The 20,854-nt window shown below is 42.6% G+C and overlaps 1 protein-coding gene and 1 long non-coding RNA gene across 15 annotated transcripts in view; one reads left to right on the top strand and one right to left on the bottom strand.

Moving 5' to 3' along the window:
* LOC129815315 (CUGBP Elav-like family member 4) overlaps positions 1-20,854 on the top strand; it is a 146,516-nt gene that overhangs the window by 98,353 nt on the left and 27,309 nt on the right. For 9 of the 14 annotated variants that reach the window (XM_055869020.1, XM_055869012.1, XM_055869009.1 and 6 more), the window contains exons 3-4: positions 8,881-8,929; positions 20,661-20,789. In XM_055869020.1, the coding sequence (XP_055724995.1) occupies positions 8,881-8,929; positions 20,661-20,789 (178 nt within the window). Of the gene's footprint in view, positions 1-8,880; positions 8,930-20,660; positions 20,790-20,854 lie in introns of those variants that run through there. The other 5 variants (XM_055869021.1, XM_055869014.1, XM_055869010.1 and 2 more) reach the window with 2 other exon arrangements.
* Positions 14,060-20,721, bottom strand: LOC129815317 (uncharacterized). Its single transcript, XR_008753410.1, has 3 exons — positions 20,631-20,721; positions 17,946-18,075; positions 14,060-17,838 (listed from the first exon to the last, which is right to left on the bottom strand). It is a non-coding gene; the product is annotated as an uncharacterized LOC129815317 (long non-coding RNA).

Below are 20,854 nucleotides of genomic sequence, written 5' to 3'. Positions count from 1 at the left end.
TGTGTGTGTGTGTGTGTGTGTGTGTGTGTGTGTGTGTGTGTGTGTGTGTGTGTGTGTGTGTGTGTGTGTGTGTGTGTGTGTGTGTGTGTGTGAGACTGATAAAATGTGAAGCGTGTGTGTGTGTGTGTGTGTGCGCGCGCAGGGAATGCTTTGGATGACAACACAATACATAAATACCCAAATTAACTAAAGCCCACTCTCTCTACCTCAGTGACCACTAGACAGAGGAAAAAGAGAGGGAGGGAGGAAGAGAAAGATTTTGCCAAGTTCCAAATTTGGAACTTGTTTTCATTTCTTATTCATTAGATAAGTAAAATCAAACCCAGTGATGGCACGCTGCTGCTGCCATAGCTTGATTTATGTCCACTTCTGGGGAAAGAAAGGAGAATTTATGGCTTTCTCGTGTCACCTAATCTACGCTGCAAAGCCTATGCATTCTGTTGCAGTGGGTTTAGAAAGAGGCTCTGGAAATACTCAACACCTTCTCCCTCTCTTTCTCTCTCTCACACACAGGCACATGTGCACATAAACACCTCTCTTTGCCCTTAACCTTTCCCCCACCAATTTCCCTTCTGTCTTATTCTCTGTCTGCTCTCCTTCTCCTCCTCCCTCTCATCCTCCCTCATCCTCCCTCTCCTTCTTCTCCCTCTCCCTCTTCTCCTCCCTGTCCCTCCTCCCTCTTCCTCTCCTCCCCCTATCCTTCTTCTCCTCCCTCTCCTTCTCCTCCTCCCTCTCCTCCTCCTCCCTCTCCTCCTCTCCTCCTACCTCTCCCTCCTCCCTTTCTTCCTCCCTCTCCTCCTCCTTCTCCCTTCTTCCTCCCTCTCCCTCTACTCCCTGTCCTCCTCCCTCTCCTCCTACCTCTTCCTCTCATCCTCCCTCTCCTTCCAATGCCTCTCATCCTCTCTCTCCTTCTCCTCCTCCCTCTCCTCCTCACCCCCTCATCTCTGTCCTCCCTCTCTCTCTCCTCCTCCCTTCCTTCCCCATCTTCCCTTCCTTCCTTCTCCTCCTCCCTCTCCCTCTTCTCCTCCCTGTCCTCCTCCCTCTCCTTCTCCTCCTCCCTATCCTTCTTCTCCTCCCTCTCCTTCTCCTCCTCCCTCTCCCTCTCCTCCTCCCTCTCCTTCTTCTCCTCCCTCTCCATCTCCTCCTCCCTCTCCTTTTTCTCCACGCCTCCTCCCCCCCTCTCCTTCTCTGTCTTCCTCCTCTCCCTTTCCTCCCTCTCCCTCTCATCCTACCTTTCCTTCTCCTCCCTCCTCTCCTTCTCCTTCTCCTCCCTTTCCTTCTCCTCCTCCCTCTCTTTTTCTCCCTCTCCACCACCTTTCTTATATAGACCCTCTCTTTGTATAGTGTCTCCTATAATCACCATGTAAACGTCAGAGGCTGTTGATTGCCTGCATACTGTATGTCTAATTATATAGCTATCCGTGTTTGTGTGTGTGTGTTCATGTGCCTGTGTGTTTCATCAGATCATGTATTACATTCGAGATATCAACAGCTTGCATACGAGCAATCCATGTTTGTGTGTGTGTGTTCATGTGCCTGTGTGTTTCATCAGATCAATCCATGTTTGTGTGTGTGTGTTCATGTGCCTGTGTGTTTCATCAGATGAATCCATGTTTGTGTGTGTGTGTTCATGTGCCTGTGTGTTTCATCAGATGAATCCATGTTTGTGTGTGTGTGTTCATGTGCCTGTGTGTTTCATCAATCAATCCATGCGCGTTGCAGAGTTATTCTCATCCAAACAACACATCTGTACCTTCTATTATTATCTAACTGTAATATGATACTGGTTGCATTTCAAATGTGTTTGAAGGCTAAACGAACTGCTGTTGTCACAAACTCTGATGCAGTTTTTGTCAGACAGACAAAAATAAGGCAAATGTACTGTATATTTAAAAATTGTATATTTTGTATGTATATTTATTTAGATAGTCCCCTGTAAATTGTCTATAGATGCTTAAACTATCGACAAACTGTAACTTGAAAAGAAAGAGAGAAGACATAAACAGGACTAGAGATAGAGAAAGATTGGTGTGAAACAGTTGAAAGAAAGGATGTGAGAAGAGGAGTAAAGACTAGTCTGTAGCCTGCTGAACAAATAGCTGATGGAGACAAAGAGAAATCAGCCACAGAACACGTGATTGCTTGAGATTTTCCCAAAGTCTTTTTTTCTGCCTAGCATTTGAAACAGCTTGTGCCTTGACACCCAGTTTTATTTTGTGTCCCTTTAAGATGAATGTATTCTAGAAGGGGGGAAGGACTGTCAAGAAAATGAATTGTGAAAGATTGCAGGCTGTGAACTCAAAATAATTTAAACGTACAATGCAGATGTTTTTATCTCAATATCAAATCATTTATTGATAACAATTAAGGACCTTACTGTGATTGTTTTCAATTAAAATAGTCAAAAAGAAACTAAATAGCTTCTTAGCAAAGATAATAATTTAGCTAGGACTGTCTGAGAAACTGTAAACTAGCTGTTACTGGCAGAGAGGTTTTGAAACTCTCTTATTGGTCTGTTAACAAATTTACCACATGTTGATGTCAACAGGCAGGTCAAAACTCCATCCCACCGTCTTTTCAAACAGCTCTTTCACTGAAAGGGCATTATCATCATTTGCACAATTCCACAGTATTATTCCAACCTGTGGAAATATATATAAAACACAGGAAAATAAGGTTTTAACTGCACTTTAACTGCAAAAGAAAATGACCATAGGTCGTTTTTTTAATTGATCAGGCGGAAACCCGAATATATATATATACAGCATGGCTTCTTATCAGTGATGCAGCGTCTGACCATATCACAGTTAGAGTAGCCGACTGGCTGCAGGAGACGCCAAGAGAAGCACAGATTGTGCCAATTCATCTTGATGTTTTTTTATTTAGTATTTGTCTTGCTTCCTCCCATGTGACTGACTTGCTACTCAATACGTGGCCAAACAACTAGGTCTTGAATTGTTCTCTCCTCTCCCATATGTATGAGATGTGAAAGAAAAGGACTCACTACTATAGTGAGGAGGGGTGTGAGAGGAAGGGAGAATTGTTAACACTTTACTTTACAATCCTGGCACAGATGGTAGTTAGAAAACAACAGTAACAATTGATACTTTCTGTCTGTTTTTATTTATTTCTTAGTCAATTAAATTGGTAATTTGCCACCACAGTATGTGTGGTATCTGTGATGTTTGGAATTAAACAACAGAGCAAAAATACACATTGGTTTTGACGGCCAATACAATTGTATGTTATGTTAAAGCATCAAATGGTAGTTATTAGTATTAGTAATGTCATAATATTAAGCAATTTCTAAGTAAACACCAGTTAAATTGAGGACTTTAACAAAATACTACTGCTACTAGCTGAGGAAGGAATATGAAAGTAAAGCAAGTCTCATTCTCACTGTAAGAATTTCAAGCAGTGCTCTCTCATTTTGTTAAGGAAATGACCTCTCCTCCAGTGTTAGACTTTCTCCTCAATGTGATTCACTTTTATCTTATTGCTATGATGAAAACATAGTTGTGTGTGTGTGTCAGTGGAGGCTCCTCAGAGGAGGAAGGGGAGGATCATCCTACTCAGTGAATAAAAAAATAAAGAAAGTGAAATATTTAAAAAGCTAACATTTTTAGATAAAACTATACTAAATACCTGATTAAAAAACACTGTTTTGCAATGAATTCTGATCATGGATGCTGATCGTGAAAAAACAGAGGGAGCATGCCCTTATCCACATCGACGGGACCGCAGTGGAGAACGTGTTCCTTGGCGTAAACATCACTGACAATCTGAAATGGTCCACCCATACAGACAGTGTGGTGAAAACGGCACAACAGCACCTCTTCAACCTCAGGAGGCTGAAGAAATTTGGCTTGGCCCCTCAGACCCTCACAAACCTTTACAAATGCGCAATTGAGAGCTTCCCGTTCGGGCTGCACCGCCCGCAACCGCAGGGCTCTCCAAAGGTTGGTGCGTTCTGCCCAACGCATCACCGGGAGCACACTGCCTGCCCTGTAGGACACCTACAGCACCCGATGTCACAGGAAGGCCAAAAAGATCAAGAAGTACATCAACCACCTGAGCCACAGCCTGTTCAACAGTCAATCTGACTGTTAAATAGCCATCACTAACAGGCTACCACCCGGTTACTCAACCCTGCACCTTAGAGGCTGCAGCTCTATATACGTAGACATGGCCACTTTAATAATGGAACACTAGTCACTTTAATAATGTTGACATACTGCTTTACCCATCTCATATGTATTTACTGTATTCTATTCTACCTTATTGTAGTCAATGCCACTCTGACATTGCTCTAACTAATATTTATATATTTCTTAATTCCATTCTTTTACTTTTAGATTTGTGTATTGTTGTGAATTGTTAGAATCTACTGCACTGTTGGAGCTTGGAACACAAGCATTTCGTTACACCTGCAATAACATCTGCCAAATACGTGTATGTGACCAATAACATTTTATTGTATTTTATTTTAATGTCTACTGTAGCTTCAACAGCCCCCTCTAGGCTAGCACCATGGTGTAGCCAGAGGACAGCTATTTTCCGTCCTCCTCTGCAACATTGACTTCAATACAAAACCTAGGAGGCTCATGGTTCTCACCCCCTTCCAAAGACTTACAAAGTAATTATGACGACTTCCGGAGGACGTCCTCCAACCTATCAGAGCTCTTGCAGTGTGAACTAGCATCTTGTCCATCCAATCAAAGTGTCAGTGAATGAATCTATTACTGAAAGCACAAGCTACAGCTAGCTTACACTGTAGTGCATAAAGTGTGCTGAGTAGTTGACTCAAAGAGCGAGAAAGACAATAGTTGAAATATTTTGAACAAATTATTTTCTTCAAAACATTAAGGACAAGCAGCCAAGAGAGAGTTAGCTATATATATATATTTTTTCTTAGTTTACCTTTCACTTACTTTAAGCTAATGCAGCTATTTTAGCCTACTACACAGCCTGACTAAACCAGAGAGGAATGGTTTTTATGTTAGCTGACTAAGGCTATTGTCACGGCCGTCGAAAGAACTGGACCAAAGCGCAGCGTGGTGAGCCTACATTACTATTTATTTGGATAATGTCGCCAACAAAAAACAATAAACAATACAAAACGACCGTGAAGCTTAAAGGCTATAGTGCCACAAAGACAACTTCCCACAAACACAAAAGGGAAAAAGGCTGCCTAAGTATGATTCCCAATCAGAGACAACGCGATAGAAGGCTGTCCCTGATTGAGAACCATACCCGGCCAAAACAAAGAAATACAAAAACATAGAAAATAGAACACAGAATGCCCACCCAAATCACACCCTGACCAAGCCAAAATAGAGACATAAAAAGCTCTCTAAGGTCAGGGCCCCCCAAAGGTGCGGACTCTGGCCACAAAACCTGAACCTATAGGGGAGGGTCTGGGTGGGCATCTATCCGCGGTGGCGGCTCTAGTGCGGAACGTAGACCCCGCTCCACCTCTGGCTCACCCCACTTTGGTAGCGCCTCTGGTGCGGGACCCCCGTCGCCGACCCCGGACTGGGGACCCTCGTTGCGGGCCCCGGACTGGGAACCCTCGTTGCGGACCCCGGACTGTGGATCCTCACTGATGGGAGGAGACGTATAGACAGCCTGGTGCGTGGGGCTGCCACAGGGCCCACCAGGCTGGGGAGACATACAGGAGGCTTGGTTCTGGGAGCAGGCACAGGATGAACCGGGCTGTGGGGGAGCACTGGAGATCTGGTGCTTATCCCTGGCACCACTCTTCCAGGCTGAATGCCCCCTTTAGCCCAGCACCTCCCGAGCGCAGGCACAGGTCGAACCGGGCTGTGGGGGAGCACTGGAGATCTGGTGCTTAACACTTGCACCTCTCCTTTTGGCTGCATGCCCACTTTAGCCCGGCACGTGCGGGAAGCTGGAACAGGCCGCAATGGGTTCTCCTGGCGAACTGGGGATACCGTGCGTAGAGCTGGCGCAGGATAACCCGGGCCGAAGAGACGCACCGGAGACCAGGAGCGCTGAGCCGGCACAATCCCTCCTGGCTGAACGCCAACTCTAGCACGGCAACTGCGGGGAGATTGCAGAGAGCGCACCAGGCTATGAGAGACACACGGCGCAGAGCCGCATAGCCTGGTGCCTGACTAGTCACTCTCTCCCCACGGTAAGCACGGGGAGTTGGCTCAGGTCTATAACCTGACTCCGCCAATCTCCAAGTGTGCCCCCCCCCGGGTATTGGCCGGGTATGAGAACCATACCCGGCCAAAACAAAGAAATACAAATACATAGAAAATAGAACATAGAATGCCCACCCAAATCACACCCTGACCAAACCAAAACAGAGACATAAAAAGCTCTCTAAGGTCAGGGCGTGACAGCTATCCAACACTGCAACTTTTCCAAGTCAAGGTAAGCTTTCGGTTTTATTAATTTATTGCCATCGGGGCCCTCCGTTGTAACTGCTAAACTGCTTTCTGTACAATGTACTGCGTGATTGTACACATGGATTACATTATGGGTACTAACGCGTTAGTTCTAGTTTGTTGACTATAACTTTAACATGGTCACAAGGATGTAGGTTGTGTAGTGGTTTGGTTGTGAGGTTGTAGCAACCTCATGATGGGTATTATATAGGGCAAATTCGAGTATCATGTAGTAGCCTTAACCTATCGATGTTACATTGAACTGGGTGAATGGAATATGACTGACAGTCATCCAATATGCTATAATAGAAATAAGGACATGCTCATGAAAAATAAGTGTGTGTGTGTGTGTGTGTGTGTGTGTGTGTGTGTGTGTGTGTGTGTGTGTGTGTGTGTGTGTGTGTGTGTGTGTGTGTGTGTGTGTGTGTGTGTGTGTGTGTGTGTGTGTGTGTGTGTGTGAGAGAGAGAACATATACTAGGCGTGTGTGAGTAAGTGTGAATGAAGCATAGAATTCTCAACTCACAAGAAAACAGTAAGAAGTCTGTTTCTCACTAAGACACCGTGGATGGATGTGTATGAGTCCCTGAGTGTATGTTTGTACATGCGTGTGAATGTGGGTGCGTTTAATGGTGCTCCTTTGTGTGAATCTGAGGTGGAGATAGTATTTTCTAGTATTTTCAGGGAAGTGTATAATGGAGAATGGGGAGGTAGAGAGTTGTAGGCTGTTGTGAGTGATGCATAATGTTGCTCAATGCTACCATCTAGCTGTGACTTCTGTTAGTCCCACTTATTTCTCTGTCACTCCTAGCTCTTTTTCTCTCTCTTTGCTCTCTCTCTCTCTCTCGCTGTCTTTCAGTCTCTCCACCACTCTTTCCCCATCGCCCTCTCTCCACACCTCCCTCTCTCTTTCACTCCGCTCTCTCTCCCTCTCTCTCTCTCTCAATATTAGCAGCCAGGGTGATATAAATAATGCATCAAAACACATTAAAAACATTTACTGGTGATGAATGAAAAGGGAGGGAAGGAGGGAGAAAGGGTGACTGGGCCTTAAAAGAAGGAGTGTTATAGTGCATTGAGAGGTATAGCAGAACTGGACTTTTTACACTGAGGAAGAGATGGTAAAAACACAGTAATATACCAAAGTGTTCCCCTAATATTGTCAGCCTCTAGTAGTTTACTGGTCGTTTACTTTAGAGCAAAACATGGCTTTATTGAGCTCTATCTCATCCAGAGTGCTGCCTAGTCCACTAACCACGGATTTCATTCATTAAGGTGTAGCACTCAGCAGTGTTTTTGTTTTGGTTAGTCTGGTTAGTCTGTACGTAAATGCAACAAAGTGGGAGAATTGCAGAACCATGAAGCATACATCCTTTCATACACTACCTGATAACACGCACGCACCAACAAACACATACACACACACCCACTCACACACACACACTTCTTTCCCCTATGTGGCACATTGTTCCAGCTCTCCCCAGGCTCCCTATCCTTCTTGCTCTCACTCCCCCACTTCTCTGCTTCCCTCTCCCTCCCTCACTCCCCCTCTCCCCAGTCTCCCTCTCCCTCCCTCACTTCCCCTCTCTCTATTACTCCCCCCCTTCCCTCCCCCTCTCTCTCCCCTTCCCTCCTGGCAGTGTGGCGATTGGCATTATTAAAAATTGATTGGCAGCGAGCATTTTGTGGCTTGCATGTATTACTGAGCCGGAGAGCAGTGGGAAAGCAGCCATAATTGACAGACAGGCCTTGGCGGAATGGAAGGAGGACTGTAAAGGAGAAAGGAAATGAGGGGTGAAAAGTAAGAGTGTAAAGGAGGAATGAAATTAGAAGTGCAAAGGAGGAATAAAATTAGAAGTGTAAAGGAGGAATGAAATGAGGAGTGTAAAGGAGGAATGAAATGAGGAGTGTAAAGGAGAAATGAAATGAGGAGTGTAAAGGAGGAGTGTAGGGGGAATGGAAAGAGGAATGGAAAAGGGCGACAAGGCCTTATATGAGAACTTGGTGTCTAGATTAGTTAAAAAGATAGATGGACGGACAGACAGAGAGAAAGAGAGACAAGCAGGCAGGCAGAAAGTTAGACCTAGTCAGACCAATTCAAATGTATATATCTGTAATGAGGCCCGGGTGAACTGCAATGTACTTGAACAGAGCTTGCACACATCCTCTCCCTTTCTCTTTCCATCCTTCTTCATCCCGCTCTCTAAATTCCTGAACCTGTACTATCAAATCTCAAAGGTTGTCCTTCTCTCCCAACCAACACAATTACATCTCAAAACATATTGACAAGTATTGTTACTTATTTGCCAACGCTGTCAATGACATTTAGGAAATGGTGTGCAGCTATATCTTGATGTTATGTAAGCAGTCCTAACCTATTTCTCTCTCTTCTCTGTCTTCTCTTCCTTACTTTCTTTCTCTTTCCCTCCAACCCTCTCTATTCTCAATCTCTTTCTCCCTCTCCAGATGAACAGGCCTATCCAGGTGAAGCCTGCGGACAGCGAGAGTCGAGGAGGTAGTGCTCCACTTCTTTAAACACAGCTGCCGACCGTCCCACATCAGTGGCACCATTACCCCTCTCTGGCCCAGACAAGCACACACTCACGCAAATCAGAAATCAGAGGAGGCTGGTGGGAGGAGCTATAGGAGGATGGATTCATTGTAATGGCTGTAATGGAATAAAAGGAACAGTATCAAACACATGAAACATATGGAAAGCACATGCTTGACTCTGTTCCGTTTCAGACATGACAATGAGCTTGTCCTCCTCTTATAGCTCCTTCCCTCTTTAGATCTTTCTCTTATACATTTTTTTTTCATGCATAACATATTTAGTTGTGAATTAAGCATACACAAGTTTGAGAGTTTTGAATAGCATCAGTTAGAAAGAGTGAAGGGGTCAGTCAACTATGGCCTTTTAAAAGTCACTCATTAAACAAATCTCAGTAACTTTCATGTTCTTCAAAGGACTCACACACAAACACATACAGTACACACACATGGGCCACTGATTAACCAGTTCAAGATAACATTCTTCCAGTGCAGCGAAAATTTTTGTTTTTGTTTCACACTGTAACATATTTCTGCCTGCAACATAACATAATTAAACATTTTTGTATGAGAGAATGGCGGAGGAGAGGAGAGTGGGAGAAGAAGAGAGAGAAAAATAGAGAGTGTGAGGGAACCATTTTTAGAAAGAGAGATAAAGAGGTAGAGCAAATGAGGAGAGCAAGAGACAGAGAGAGAGTTACTGAGGGATTGCATGACTTCCTCCCTGTTTATTCTGGTCCTCTAACTGTGATTGATGGAGCTGGGGAGACAAGAGAGAAACAATCAGTGGATGAGCTGGAGAAGGATTCTTACTTCTCTCCCTCGCTCTTCCTCTACCTCTCCACCTTCCTTTCCTCTACCTCTACCCATCCCCCTGTTTCTCTTAGTGCCTCATTCTCAAATCCGGGCCTTGCGCCACTGCTGGTTTTCATTCTTCCCCACTAACCAGGAACTGATTCAGACCTGGGAACACAGGCCTCTCAGTTTAGGCCAATGTAGTGAATGAAGCCCTTATTTAAAATGGTGGTGTTACATTAGTGACCGGTTTCATGAGCACAGATTAAGTCTAGTCCTGGACTAATACATTCTTTAAATGGAGATTCTCCGTTGAGAGTGTTTTTTAATCCAGGAGTTGGGTTCATGTGTGTCAGGGAAACTGGCCCTAAGTGAAACTCTCATCATAAATTTGGTTTGATGGACATCGGTCGACAACCTGTTTATGGTCCTATATAGACTTGGTCTGTCCATGGTGCATCACTTCAACCCCCCCCCCAAGGGAGTGAAACATTTATTGGTTCCTATTAATTTAATCTCCAGCTGAATATTTTTGTTTGTTGTGTTACAAGTTGTTTCTCGAAGAGAGATGTGAGAATTAATGGTGCAATCCCATGAGAACTGTGAAGGCTTCGGCCTTCAATTAGTTTGTGTGTGTGTGTGTGTGTGTGTGCAACTTTTACGCCTCTACATTCCTAAAAAAATATGTACTTTTTACTCCCATTCATTTTCCCTGAACCAAAAGTACTTCTTACATTTCGAAGGATCAGACAGGACAGCAATATAGTCAAATTCACTACCTATATGTGTGTGAATTTGCCAACCTACAGTACCAGTCAAAAGTTTGGACTCACCTACTCATTCATGGGTTTTTCTTTATTTTTAAAATGTTCTACATTGTAGAATAATAGTTAAGACATTACACAATGAAACAACACATATGGAATCATGTAGTTACCAAAAAAGTGTTAAACAAATCAAAATATATTTTATATTTGAGATTCTTCAAAGTAGCCACCCTTTGCCTTGATGACAGTTTTGCACACACTTGGCATTCTCTCAATCAGCTTCACCTGGAATGCTTTTCCAACTGTCTTGAAGGAGTTCCCACATATGCTAAGCACAAGTTGGCTACTGATCCTTCCCTCTGCGGTTCAACTCATCCCAAACCATCTCAATTGGGTTGAGGTCAGGTGCTTGTGGAGGCCAGGTCATCTGATGCAGCCCTCCATCACTCTCCTTCTTGGTCAAATAGCCTTTACACAGCCTGGAGGTGTGTTGGGTCATTGTCCTCTTGAAAAACAAATGATAGTCCCACTAAGCGAAAACCAGATGGGATGGCGTATCGCTGGAGAATGCTGTGGTAGCCATGCTGGTTAAGTGTGCCTTGCATTCTCAAATTCTCAAATCTCTAATTTGGACTCATCAGACCAAAGGACAGATTTCCATCAGTCTAATGTCCATTGCTCGTGTTTCTTTGACCAAGCAAGTCTATTCTTATTGGTGTGGTTTCTTTGCAGCAATTTGACCATGAAGGCCTGATTCACGCAGTCTCCTCTGAACAGTTGATGTTGATGTGTCTGTTACTTGAACACTGTGAAGCATTTATTTGGGCTGCAATCTGAGGTGCAGTTAACTCTAAAGAACTTATCCTCTGCAGCAGAGGTAACTCTGGGTCTTCCTTTCCTGTGGCGGTCCTCATGAGAGCCAGTTTCATCATAGCACTTGATGGTTTTTGTGACGGCACTTGAAGAAACTTTCAAAGTTCTTGACATTTTCCAGATTGACTGACCATGTCTTAAAGTAATGATGGACTGTCATTTCTATTTGCATATTTGAGCTGTTCTTTCCATAATATGGACTTGGTCTTTTGCCAAATAGGGCTATCTTCTGTATAGCACCCCTACCTTGTCACAACACAACTGATTGTCTCAAACGCATTAAGAAGGAATGAAATTCCACAAATTAACTTTTAACAAGGCACACCAGTTAATTGAAATGCATTCCAGGTGACTACCTCATGAAGCTGGTTGAGAGAATGCCAAGAGTGTGCAAAGCTGACATCAAGGCAAAGGGTGTCTACATTGAAGAATATCAAATATTAAAAAAAAAAAAAAAAATTAACACTTTTTTGTTTACTACATGATTCCACATGTCTTATTTCATAGTTTTGATGTCTTCACTATTTTTCTACAATGTAGAAAATAGTAAAAATTAAGAAAAACCCTGGACTGGGTAGGTGTGTCCAAACTTTTGACTGGTACTGTGGGTTGGCATTTATTGTCATGAATCTTGCCCTGGAGGCAGCTCTGCACAGGGCCGGCAGCAGAATTAATCAGTTGGAGGGGCATGTGATTTCTTTAGGCGGGCACATTTTTTTCCCAGGGACCTACTATAATTGTTTTAATGGATGTTATAGTAAAGACCATAGGTCGGCTCGTGAGTTTGAAGTTTGGGGAAGCTTACAATTTATCCTAGCATTTCTACCGATCTGCGTGCCAGTTATGATTATTTTTATATGATCATTTTCATTTAATTTTATGAATAAAGTTTTTGTTTCTCAAAATCATTGTCAAGTGGTTAATCATAGAAAGCGGAATTTTAAAGATAACGCACCAGTCTCTGCCATATGGACACATTGATACACCGTGATCCAATGGCAACCAAAGAAATTAGCGCATATAACTTACATCGTCAACTATGTAAAATACATGGGCCTAACGCCTACAAATAAAAACAGTAGAAAATATCATGATGAAAATTCATGAATTTCTCTACTCCACTTGTCTGCCCCCCTTTCTATCTGTCTTGACTCGAGCTATCGCTAGTGAAGTGCAACATTATAAGCTACCAAATCAATTGGATCCTCACCAAAGCTGTCGCTAGCTAACTTGCAACATTGTATCAACTAGCCTATTCCAGGCCCTCAGTTCACAAACTGGAGGCCTGGTGATTATCGAGGCTGGGAAAGTGTTGGAAAGATTTCCCAAAGACTGTGAGGAACTATTATTATTCGCAATGATGTATAAAAAAACAGACTTTGTTGTATTACTGCGAAGCTCAGCTTATTATTGGTGGACGTGGTGATTTAAGACAATCAGAAATCAAACATCCCAAATGGGCACTCCTACATTTGCGCACAGCCTAGGCCTCCAAAAGGGTGCTCAGGCGCGCTCTCCCTTATTAAAGTTATCAGAACAGATAAACCATGCTCATTGCTCACATGGATCAGTTCAACAAAAGACAATTAACAAATTGACAAAACTCATAAATGATGGCTATGAAATAATCCAATGCTTGTTTCTCACAAGTGTAGCCAGTTGTGAACTCTGAAAACAATGTTTTACTGTAATTAATACATGCATTAATGGTACATTTACTAGGCCTACTGGTGACATATGTAATGGGGAATTCATAAAAAATAAACAATCAAAGGCCAAACAATTCACACAATGAATGCGCAATAGTTTTCGGGAGACAACTGAGAGCATTCTGGAGAGATGCTTATCTTTGCCACACACCCCTCCCCTTCTTCTTGTTTCAACATTTTAAATTATACTCAAGATACATTATCTTCACACATATTTTAGATGCCTTTCAATGACCGTCGCAAGCCTATTGCCAGGCATACTGCCCAAATTGCAGGCTTCCCAATAAAATAGTCATAGTCATATGCACCTGTGATTTGAAACAATCTTCAGCTATTTTTTTTAAAAGAAGCTAATGATCCTCTGTGACTAAGTCATGCTCTCTGGTGTAGGATTTTTAATGATTTTATTTAGACAGGAGTAATATCATATAATTTTGGCAAAACATAATTTTACTTAAAGGGAAGGGAAGCCAGCATCCGAACAGTGCACCCGCCAACTTTTCTTCCCAATTTGCAAGTGCACTGAAACCATAGATCTGTATATACAGTGGCGGAACTAGAGTTTTCTACATGGGGTGGCCATGGCTACTTCAAAGGTCCATAGACCATGACAGAAAATGTGTGTGTAACCCTAACCTGGCATCTAAGGCGCATGAATGAATGATTGCTCATTAGAGGTAGAAGTGATAATTCACTTCTAGAGTTCTTCAGTGTGGCAGATAGTGTGGTCCGAAAGGGTTACTTCACTAGAATTCTTTAACACACACACACACACACACAAACACACACACACACACACACACACACACACACACACACACACACACACACACACACACACACACACACACACACACACACACACACACACACACACACACACACACACACACACACACACACACACACACACACACATATATATATATATACTGGAGAGACGTGGGTCACTCTGTTTTCATGAATATATAATCTGGGTCTATAAGTGTTGAACATCCAAAATATTTTCAGAAAATAAAGCTCAAGCACCAAGGAGATAAGATAAATTGCATAGTTTATTTACAAAAAAAATAATTTACGAAATAACACACTGCAATTTGACATACCAGGTATCAAGCAGAAATGGACTTGAAAATGTTTCGTAATTTTGGTGCCCATCAATATTACAAACTTACAGTATCATATTTATGCTCATATATATTATGTTAACTAATAGCAAATACATTTTTGGAATTGGCCTGATCAAGACCAAATGAAATCTGTGTGACATGATACCCTTTGGATTTATCATATTAGAATGTCAGTGTACTCGCTAGTACACAGTGCAGGTTTTAACCATGACCAGAGGGACCGGTTAAGTGCCAAATGACCCTAGGTAGATTTAAAACAGCATCATTCTGCAGTTCTGCTGAGAACTGGCAAAATGTTTCACAAACTCCTCCATGTTGAGGGAGCGTGCCCTCCTTGACTCAACACTGAGGATTCCGAGGTGACTTAACCTGTCATCAACCATTGTTGTCCTAAGGTGGGTTTTAATCAGTTTTAAAGCTGAGAAGCTTCTCTCGCAAGAAGCACTGCTGACTGGTGTAACAACAGAAATCTTAGAAAGTCAAAATAGCTCTTGGAACATCTCTTTATAAGGTTCTAGAAACACAACAAAGTCAAGGAGAGTAGACGGCCTGCCCCTTCCACTTTTCTCTCTCCTATCAAGAAGCCGCTTGGTTTGATGAACCTCATGTTTGAGGTCCTCTAAATCTGACTCAAATGTCTGAGCAAAGGCAAAAAGAGGCTCCTCATTCAAGAATGTTGTACTCTTTGGGTTGAGAGACTGGACCCCTTGCATTATCTCGCAATTCTTTGAAAAATGCCTCTGCAGCTCAGCTGAGAGACTGTCAAGCACCTGATAAAAGATAGCTCTTTGGAAGCTCTCACCATCACTTTGGTCACTATTTTTCTGTCCTACAGTGCACATTATCAATGAGTCGTGAAATCTTAAGCTTGTTTTAGGCTGTCTTTTACACAATGTTTGTATACCTAACCTCCAAACGAGCTTCAATGCCATACAACACTCCTTCCGTGGCCACCAACTCCAATTTGTAAAACCAAATGCATGCTTTTCAACCGTTCGCTGCTTGAACCCGCCCGCCCGACTAGCATCACCACCCAGGACGGTTCTGACCTAGAATATGTGGACATCTATAAATACCTAGGTGTCTGGCTAGACTGTAAACTCTCCTTCCAGACTCATATTAAACATCTCCAATCCAAAATCAAATCAAGAATCGGCTTTCTATTTCGCAACAAAGCCTCCTTCACTCACGCCGCCAAACTCACCCTAGAAAAACTGACTATCCTACCGATCCTCGACTTTGGCGATGTCATCTACAAAATAGCTTCCAATACTCTACTCAGCAAACTAGATGCAGTTTATCATAGTGCCATCCGTTTTGTTACTAAAACACCTTATACCACCCATCACTGCGACCTGTATGCTCTAGTCGGCTTGCCCTCGCTACATATTCGTCGCCAGACCCACTGGCTCCAGGTCATCTATAAGTCCATGCTAGGTAAAGCTCCGCCTTATCTCAGTTCACTGGTCACGATAACAACACCCACCCATAGCACGCGCTCCAGCAGGTATATCTCACTGATCATCCCAAAAGCCAACACCTCATTTGGCTGCCTTTCCTTCCAGTTCTCTGCTGCCTGTGACTTGAACGAATTGCAAAAATTGCTGGAGTTGGAGACTTTTATTTCCCTCACCAACTTTAAACATCTGCTATCTGAGCAGCTAACCGATCGCTGCAGCTGTGCATAGTCCATCTGTAAACAGCCCACCCAATTTACCTACCTCATCCCCTTACTGTTTTTATTTATTTACTTTTCTGCTCTTTTGCACACCAATATCTCTACTTGCTCATGATCATCTGATGATTTATCACTCCAGTGTTAATCTGCTAAATTGTCATTATTCGCTCCTATGGCCTATTTATTGCCTACCTCCTCATGCCTTTTGCACACAATGTATATAGACTCATTTTCCCCCTACTGTGTTATTGACTTGTTTATTGTTTACTCCATGTGTAACTCTGTGTTGTTGTCTGTTCACACTGCTATGCTTTATCTTGGTCAGGTCGCAGTTGTAAATGAGAACTTGTTCTCAACTAGCCTACCTGGTTAAATAAAGGTGAAATATAAATTTAAAAATGTTAAAAAATACTTATTTTGCAGTGCTATGCAATCTTTTCAACCTCTTTCCATAGTTCTCCAAAGTAGTTCTCCTCACTTCTGTAGTCCTGTAATGTGTCTGTAAGGGAACCTACTAGATCCACAGCCCTTGCTAGGTCAAGAGGGTTTGATTGGAGCATGTCAGAAAGACACTTGGCATCACCAAGCACTTTACAAAAGGTAACCAAAAGCCCTTTGAAATGTAAATCTATCTGAGAAAGAAGGCCCCTTGCCTCCACTGATCTATCACCACTATTTTCAAGTGTGATATTCTGTGCACTCTCAGAACTGCTGGAAGCCTGTACCTCAGATTATGGCATGCCGTGTATTTGCATGCCCACCTTACATCCGTAAGTCTCTGTAGTTCCCTGGGCTGCTGCTGTGGATACAACTCTTTCTGAACTGCAAGCCACTTGAGATGAATGTACGAGCCAGATACAAAGTTATGAAGCTTCTGCAGGAGAGCAAAAAAGTAAACTGCCTCAGGCACTAATTTTACAGCATCGACAAGAACCAAATTCAAACAATGTGCATTACAGTGCACATAAAATGCAAATCTTGCACTGTTTTAAATCCGTGCAGTCACACTAGAATGCTTTCCGCTCATGACGGATGCACCGTCATAGCCTTGTGCCCCACAATATCATTTCTGTAGTCCAGACCATGTTTTTCAAGGCCATCTATTATCGTTTTTGTGAGACCTACTGCATCTAAGCTTTCAGCTGACTGAAAGTGTAAAAAGCTTCCGTGGATGCCATTGTAATAGTACCTCACATCTGAAGACGTGGTATTTGTATTTTTTTTTACATTTGGTTTCATCTGCAATTACACTAAAAACTTCACTTTCTTTTACTTCTCTTATTATTTCACTTTCTACAATCTCAGCTCAGCCCTCAATAACTTTGTTCTGGATTTGGTGGCTTGTGTACTTAGCATTGCCACATGTATTCATCCTTTTCTCTATGAGAGGGTCATTCTTTGCTATTTCTTCTAAAATTGTCAAAAAAAGACCCTTGTTGTGAGAGTCATCAGACTCTCGATGACCTCTGCACTATATTTTGAGTGGCAGTTAATAGGAGTACATCTGCAATTGTTTTAATGTAAGTACAGTTTTTCTCCACTTCTTTTTCTGGTCCTCATTTATGATATCTAACATTGATGAGTTGCTGTCAATAGCCCTTTTATTCTGATTCCAAGCATACATACATAGCATTGATATGATGCTCTGCCTTCGAATGGAGCTTAAACCCAGAATCTTTAAACAGCGCCTTTTTCCAGTTACAAAAACCTGACTGTGATGTGAAGGCAGATTCAGGTGTATTGCAGAGAAAAATACCTACAGGCGAAACAATAAGTCGAATCTTGCCTTACAGAATATTCAAGCCATGAATTATTCTTATACCAGGAGCTGTTGAAAGCCCTTTTCCTTGTACCATGCAGAGTTCTGGGAAATGTTTTCAAACACGGCTGTACAGGACCCTTTTCTCTGGATCTGGAAATGTCTGAAATACACGTTAAATAATGTGCCATATCTCTATGGAAATGTATAATATTAGATAGTAACAGCTGCTAACTAAAATGTGTAGTTTAAAGTATAGGCCTGGCCTACCATTGGGTCCTTTTGGAACAGCATATCTGGTGCTTGATGCAGTTGGGAGGGGCTCGATGACATCTCCTGGCAGCTCTGGCTCACTGTCTTGCTCAGAACCCAGAGGTCTCTGTGTCATCCCTTGATACATCTGTTACATTAAAATAACACAAGAACCATTAATGTATAAACAAAATAAAAATGCCACAGCCATCAAAACAAGAACACAAATGAATCAACAACCAACATTTTAAAGTGAGGCTTAATCTGACAAATCATCTATTACAAGCTAAAGCTAAACTTAAATTCTGAACTGGGCATGTGACTGACTGCCTGGTAGATGCTCTGACCTGGTGGTGGTAGACTGGGTCCTTGTGAAGTCTGACCACACTGACTCTGACTAGCCTCAGGTAGGGAGCCGCTCTGAGGTCCGGTGGTGATGCAAGGGCTGGGGTCTGTTTGCACCTGATCTGCCTGTTTGTGCTTCTTTAAAAATACGTCTGATATATCTCCCTTTCTTTTCATGTTTAATTGACCCTATGCAAAAATAAGACAGTCTATGGTTACATCTAAGCATCCAATTACCCACATTTTAGTCCAATCTCAATCTTAATTACAAATCCCCATTATCATAACTGTACCTTAAAATGAACTACCAGTCTAAGTTACTAGTTAGATCGTGGCTAGCCCTACTCTGCAGTAAGTAACTGAGCTAGCTATCATTTCTTACACCATTACAATAGCAAACAGGCTATCTGCAAATTGTGGTCATTTTTTGAGGAACGTTAACAGATTGATAATAACAATTTTTTTTTTTCCCGTTCAAGTACAAAAATCTGACTGAGTTAATGGATTTCAAATTGCTGAATGTTAACTTGTTGAACACTAACAGATGTAGCCTACTAGTTACCCCACATTAGCTAAACATTCATATACTGTAACGTACGACACTGTACTGTATATGCATGTGTTACCAGCACAGATGTAAACATAATGTTAGGCTACATTGGGCTAAGTTATTCTTCTGTATCTCGCAACCAAAGTTAATGTTCTCTCTTCCTCCTCTTCGATTTGAAAACGTCAAAATAAATTCTTCTTTCAACAAGAGGTGAAATGAGATGTCAATCAGCATCAAACTGCCAGTAGGGAATGCAGTTTTGGGGGGTCACCTAGAGTTTCCAATCAGATGTCTAGTGCCACCCCGGACACCCCTCTGGCTCCGCCCCTGTGTATATAATGACGAGACGCTCATGTCTCCACCCTAACAATGGGAGTCGTTATCCCAAAAGTGGGAAGGCAGGCAACAAGCTTAGGTCTGCATATTATATCCATAGAAACACATTGGGCTTATCATGGACAGATTTTGGTGAGAGTGGGCCCTCTCGCTTCGCCTCTTCCTCTCTGCTGGAACAATCTAACCGGAGAAAGCATCCGAGCGAACAAAACAGAACCCCTCTGTCTTGCTAAATGTAACCCATGTATCTGATGCCGTCTGGACAGAAATAGTATGAAATGCCATACTATTTTTGTCCAGACAGAATCAGATACATGGTATACATATACACATACTGTTTTGCTCACTCAGAGGCTTTATCTGAAATTGATACGTATGTCTGTCTGGCAGGTCTCGGACAAATAAATGATCAATATTTCAATATTTTCTTTTGACGGGCAAGGGCGTACGGTAGCCCATAACGTCGACCCTGTAGCCACAGTCATAAAATCAGATTTTAAACCTAACCCTAACCTTAACCCTAATCTTATCCACAATGTTAAACCCATGTGCCTAACCCTAACCTTAAATTAAGACCAAAAAGCTGATTTTTACAACACAGCCAGTTTTGACTTTACAGCTAGCCCATCTAGTAAAAATAGCTTAGTTCTTCCACCAGTGCAAGATTCATGAGAATAAATGTAAACCTGCTCAATATAATGCGTTGTCATCCCTACTGCCTCTGATCTGGCGGACTCACTAAACACAAATACTGCGTTTATAAATCATGTCTGAGCCTTGGTGTGTGCCCCTGATTGTCCGTACATAAAAAAACAAGACAATTGTGCCATCTGGTTTATGTAATATAAGGAATATGATGTATTTCATTTACTTTTAACTTTTACTGAAGCATGAAAATCGAGTACTTTTTCCAACACTGTACTTAAATACATTTAAAACCAGATACTTTTAGACTTTTACTCAGGTATTATTATACTGAATGACCTTCACAAGTATGACAATGGAGTATTTTTCCCTCCACACTGTGTGTGTGTGTGTGTGTGTGTGTGTGTGTGTGTGTGTGTGTGTGTGTGTGTGTGTGTGTGTGTGTGTGTGTGTGTGTGTGTGTGTGTGTGTGTGTGTGTGTGTGTGTGTGTGTGTGTGTGTGTGTGTGTGTGTGTGTGTGTGTGTGTGTGTGTGTGTGTGTGTGTGTGTGTGTGTGTGTGTGGGCATGTGCGTGTGTGTGGGTGTCCTCCACCCCTGATCTCCGGGCCACACTTGTTAACATTCCCCCCTGTGCAAGGCCAGAGCCGAGATTAGTCTTGTTGACTCGGCAAGGACAGCCTGTCAGGGAGAGGCAGCAGGGAGAGCAGCCCCTTTACACACACTCACTCACACACACAAATCCTTGCACACTTGAACACATTCACAGACCCACACACACTCAAACAAACCTCACACAGGCGCTCACACACACGTGTGCACACACATACCTGTTCATGACCAGTTCCTCTTTGTTTCAGAAGACAGAAAACTCTTTGTGGGCATGCTCAACAAGCAGCAGTCTGAAGACGATGTGCGATGTCTCTTCGAGTCCTTCGGCAGCATTGAAGAGTGCACCATCCTTAGAGGTCCTGATGGAAACAGTAAAGGTCAGTGTCTGTGGTTCCAGCTTCTCATCATTTTGTTATGTTCATCCTCACGCCATATCATTAAA

Source organism: Salvelinus fontinalis, chromosome 18 (genome assembly GCF_029448725.1).
Source record: "Salvelinus fontinalis isolate EN_2023a chromosome 18, ASM2944872v1, whole genome shotgun sequence".
Classification (NCBI taxonomy): Eukaryota; Metazoa; Chordata; class Actinopteri; order Salmoniformes; family Salmonidae; genus Salvelinus; species Salvelinus fontinalis.
The sequence above is the reverse complement of the archived record's forward strand: the minus strand, read 5'-3'. Positions and strand labels throughout refer to the sequence as shown.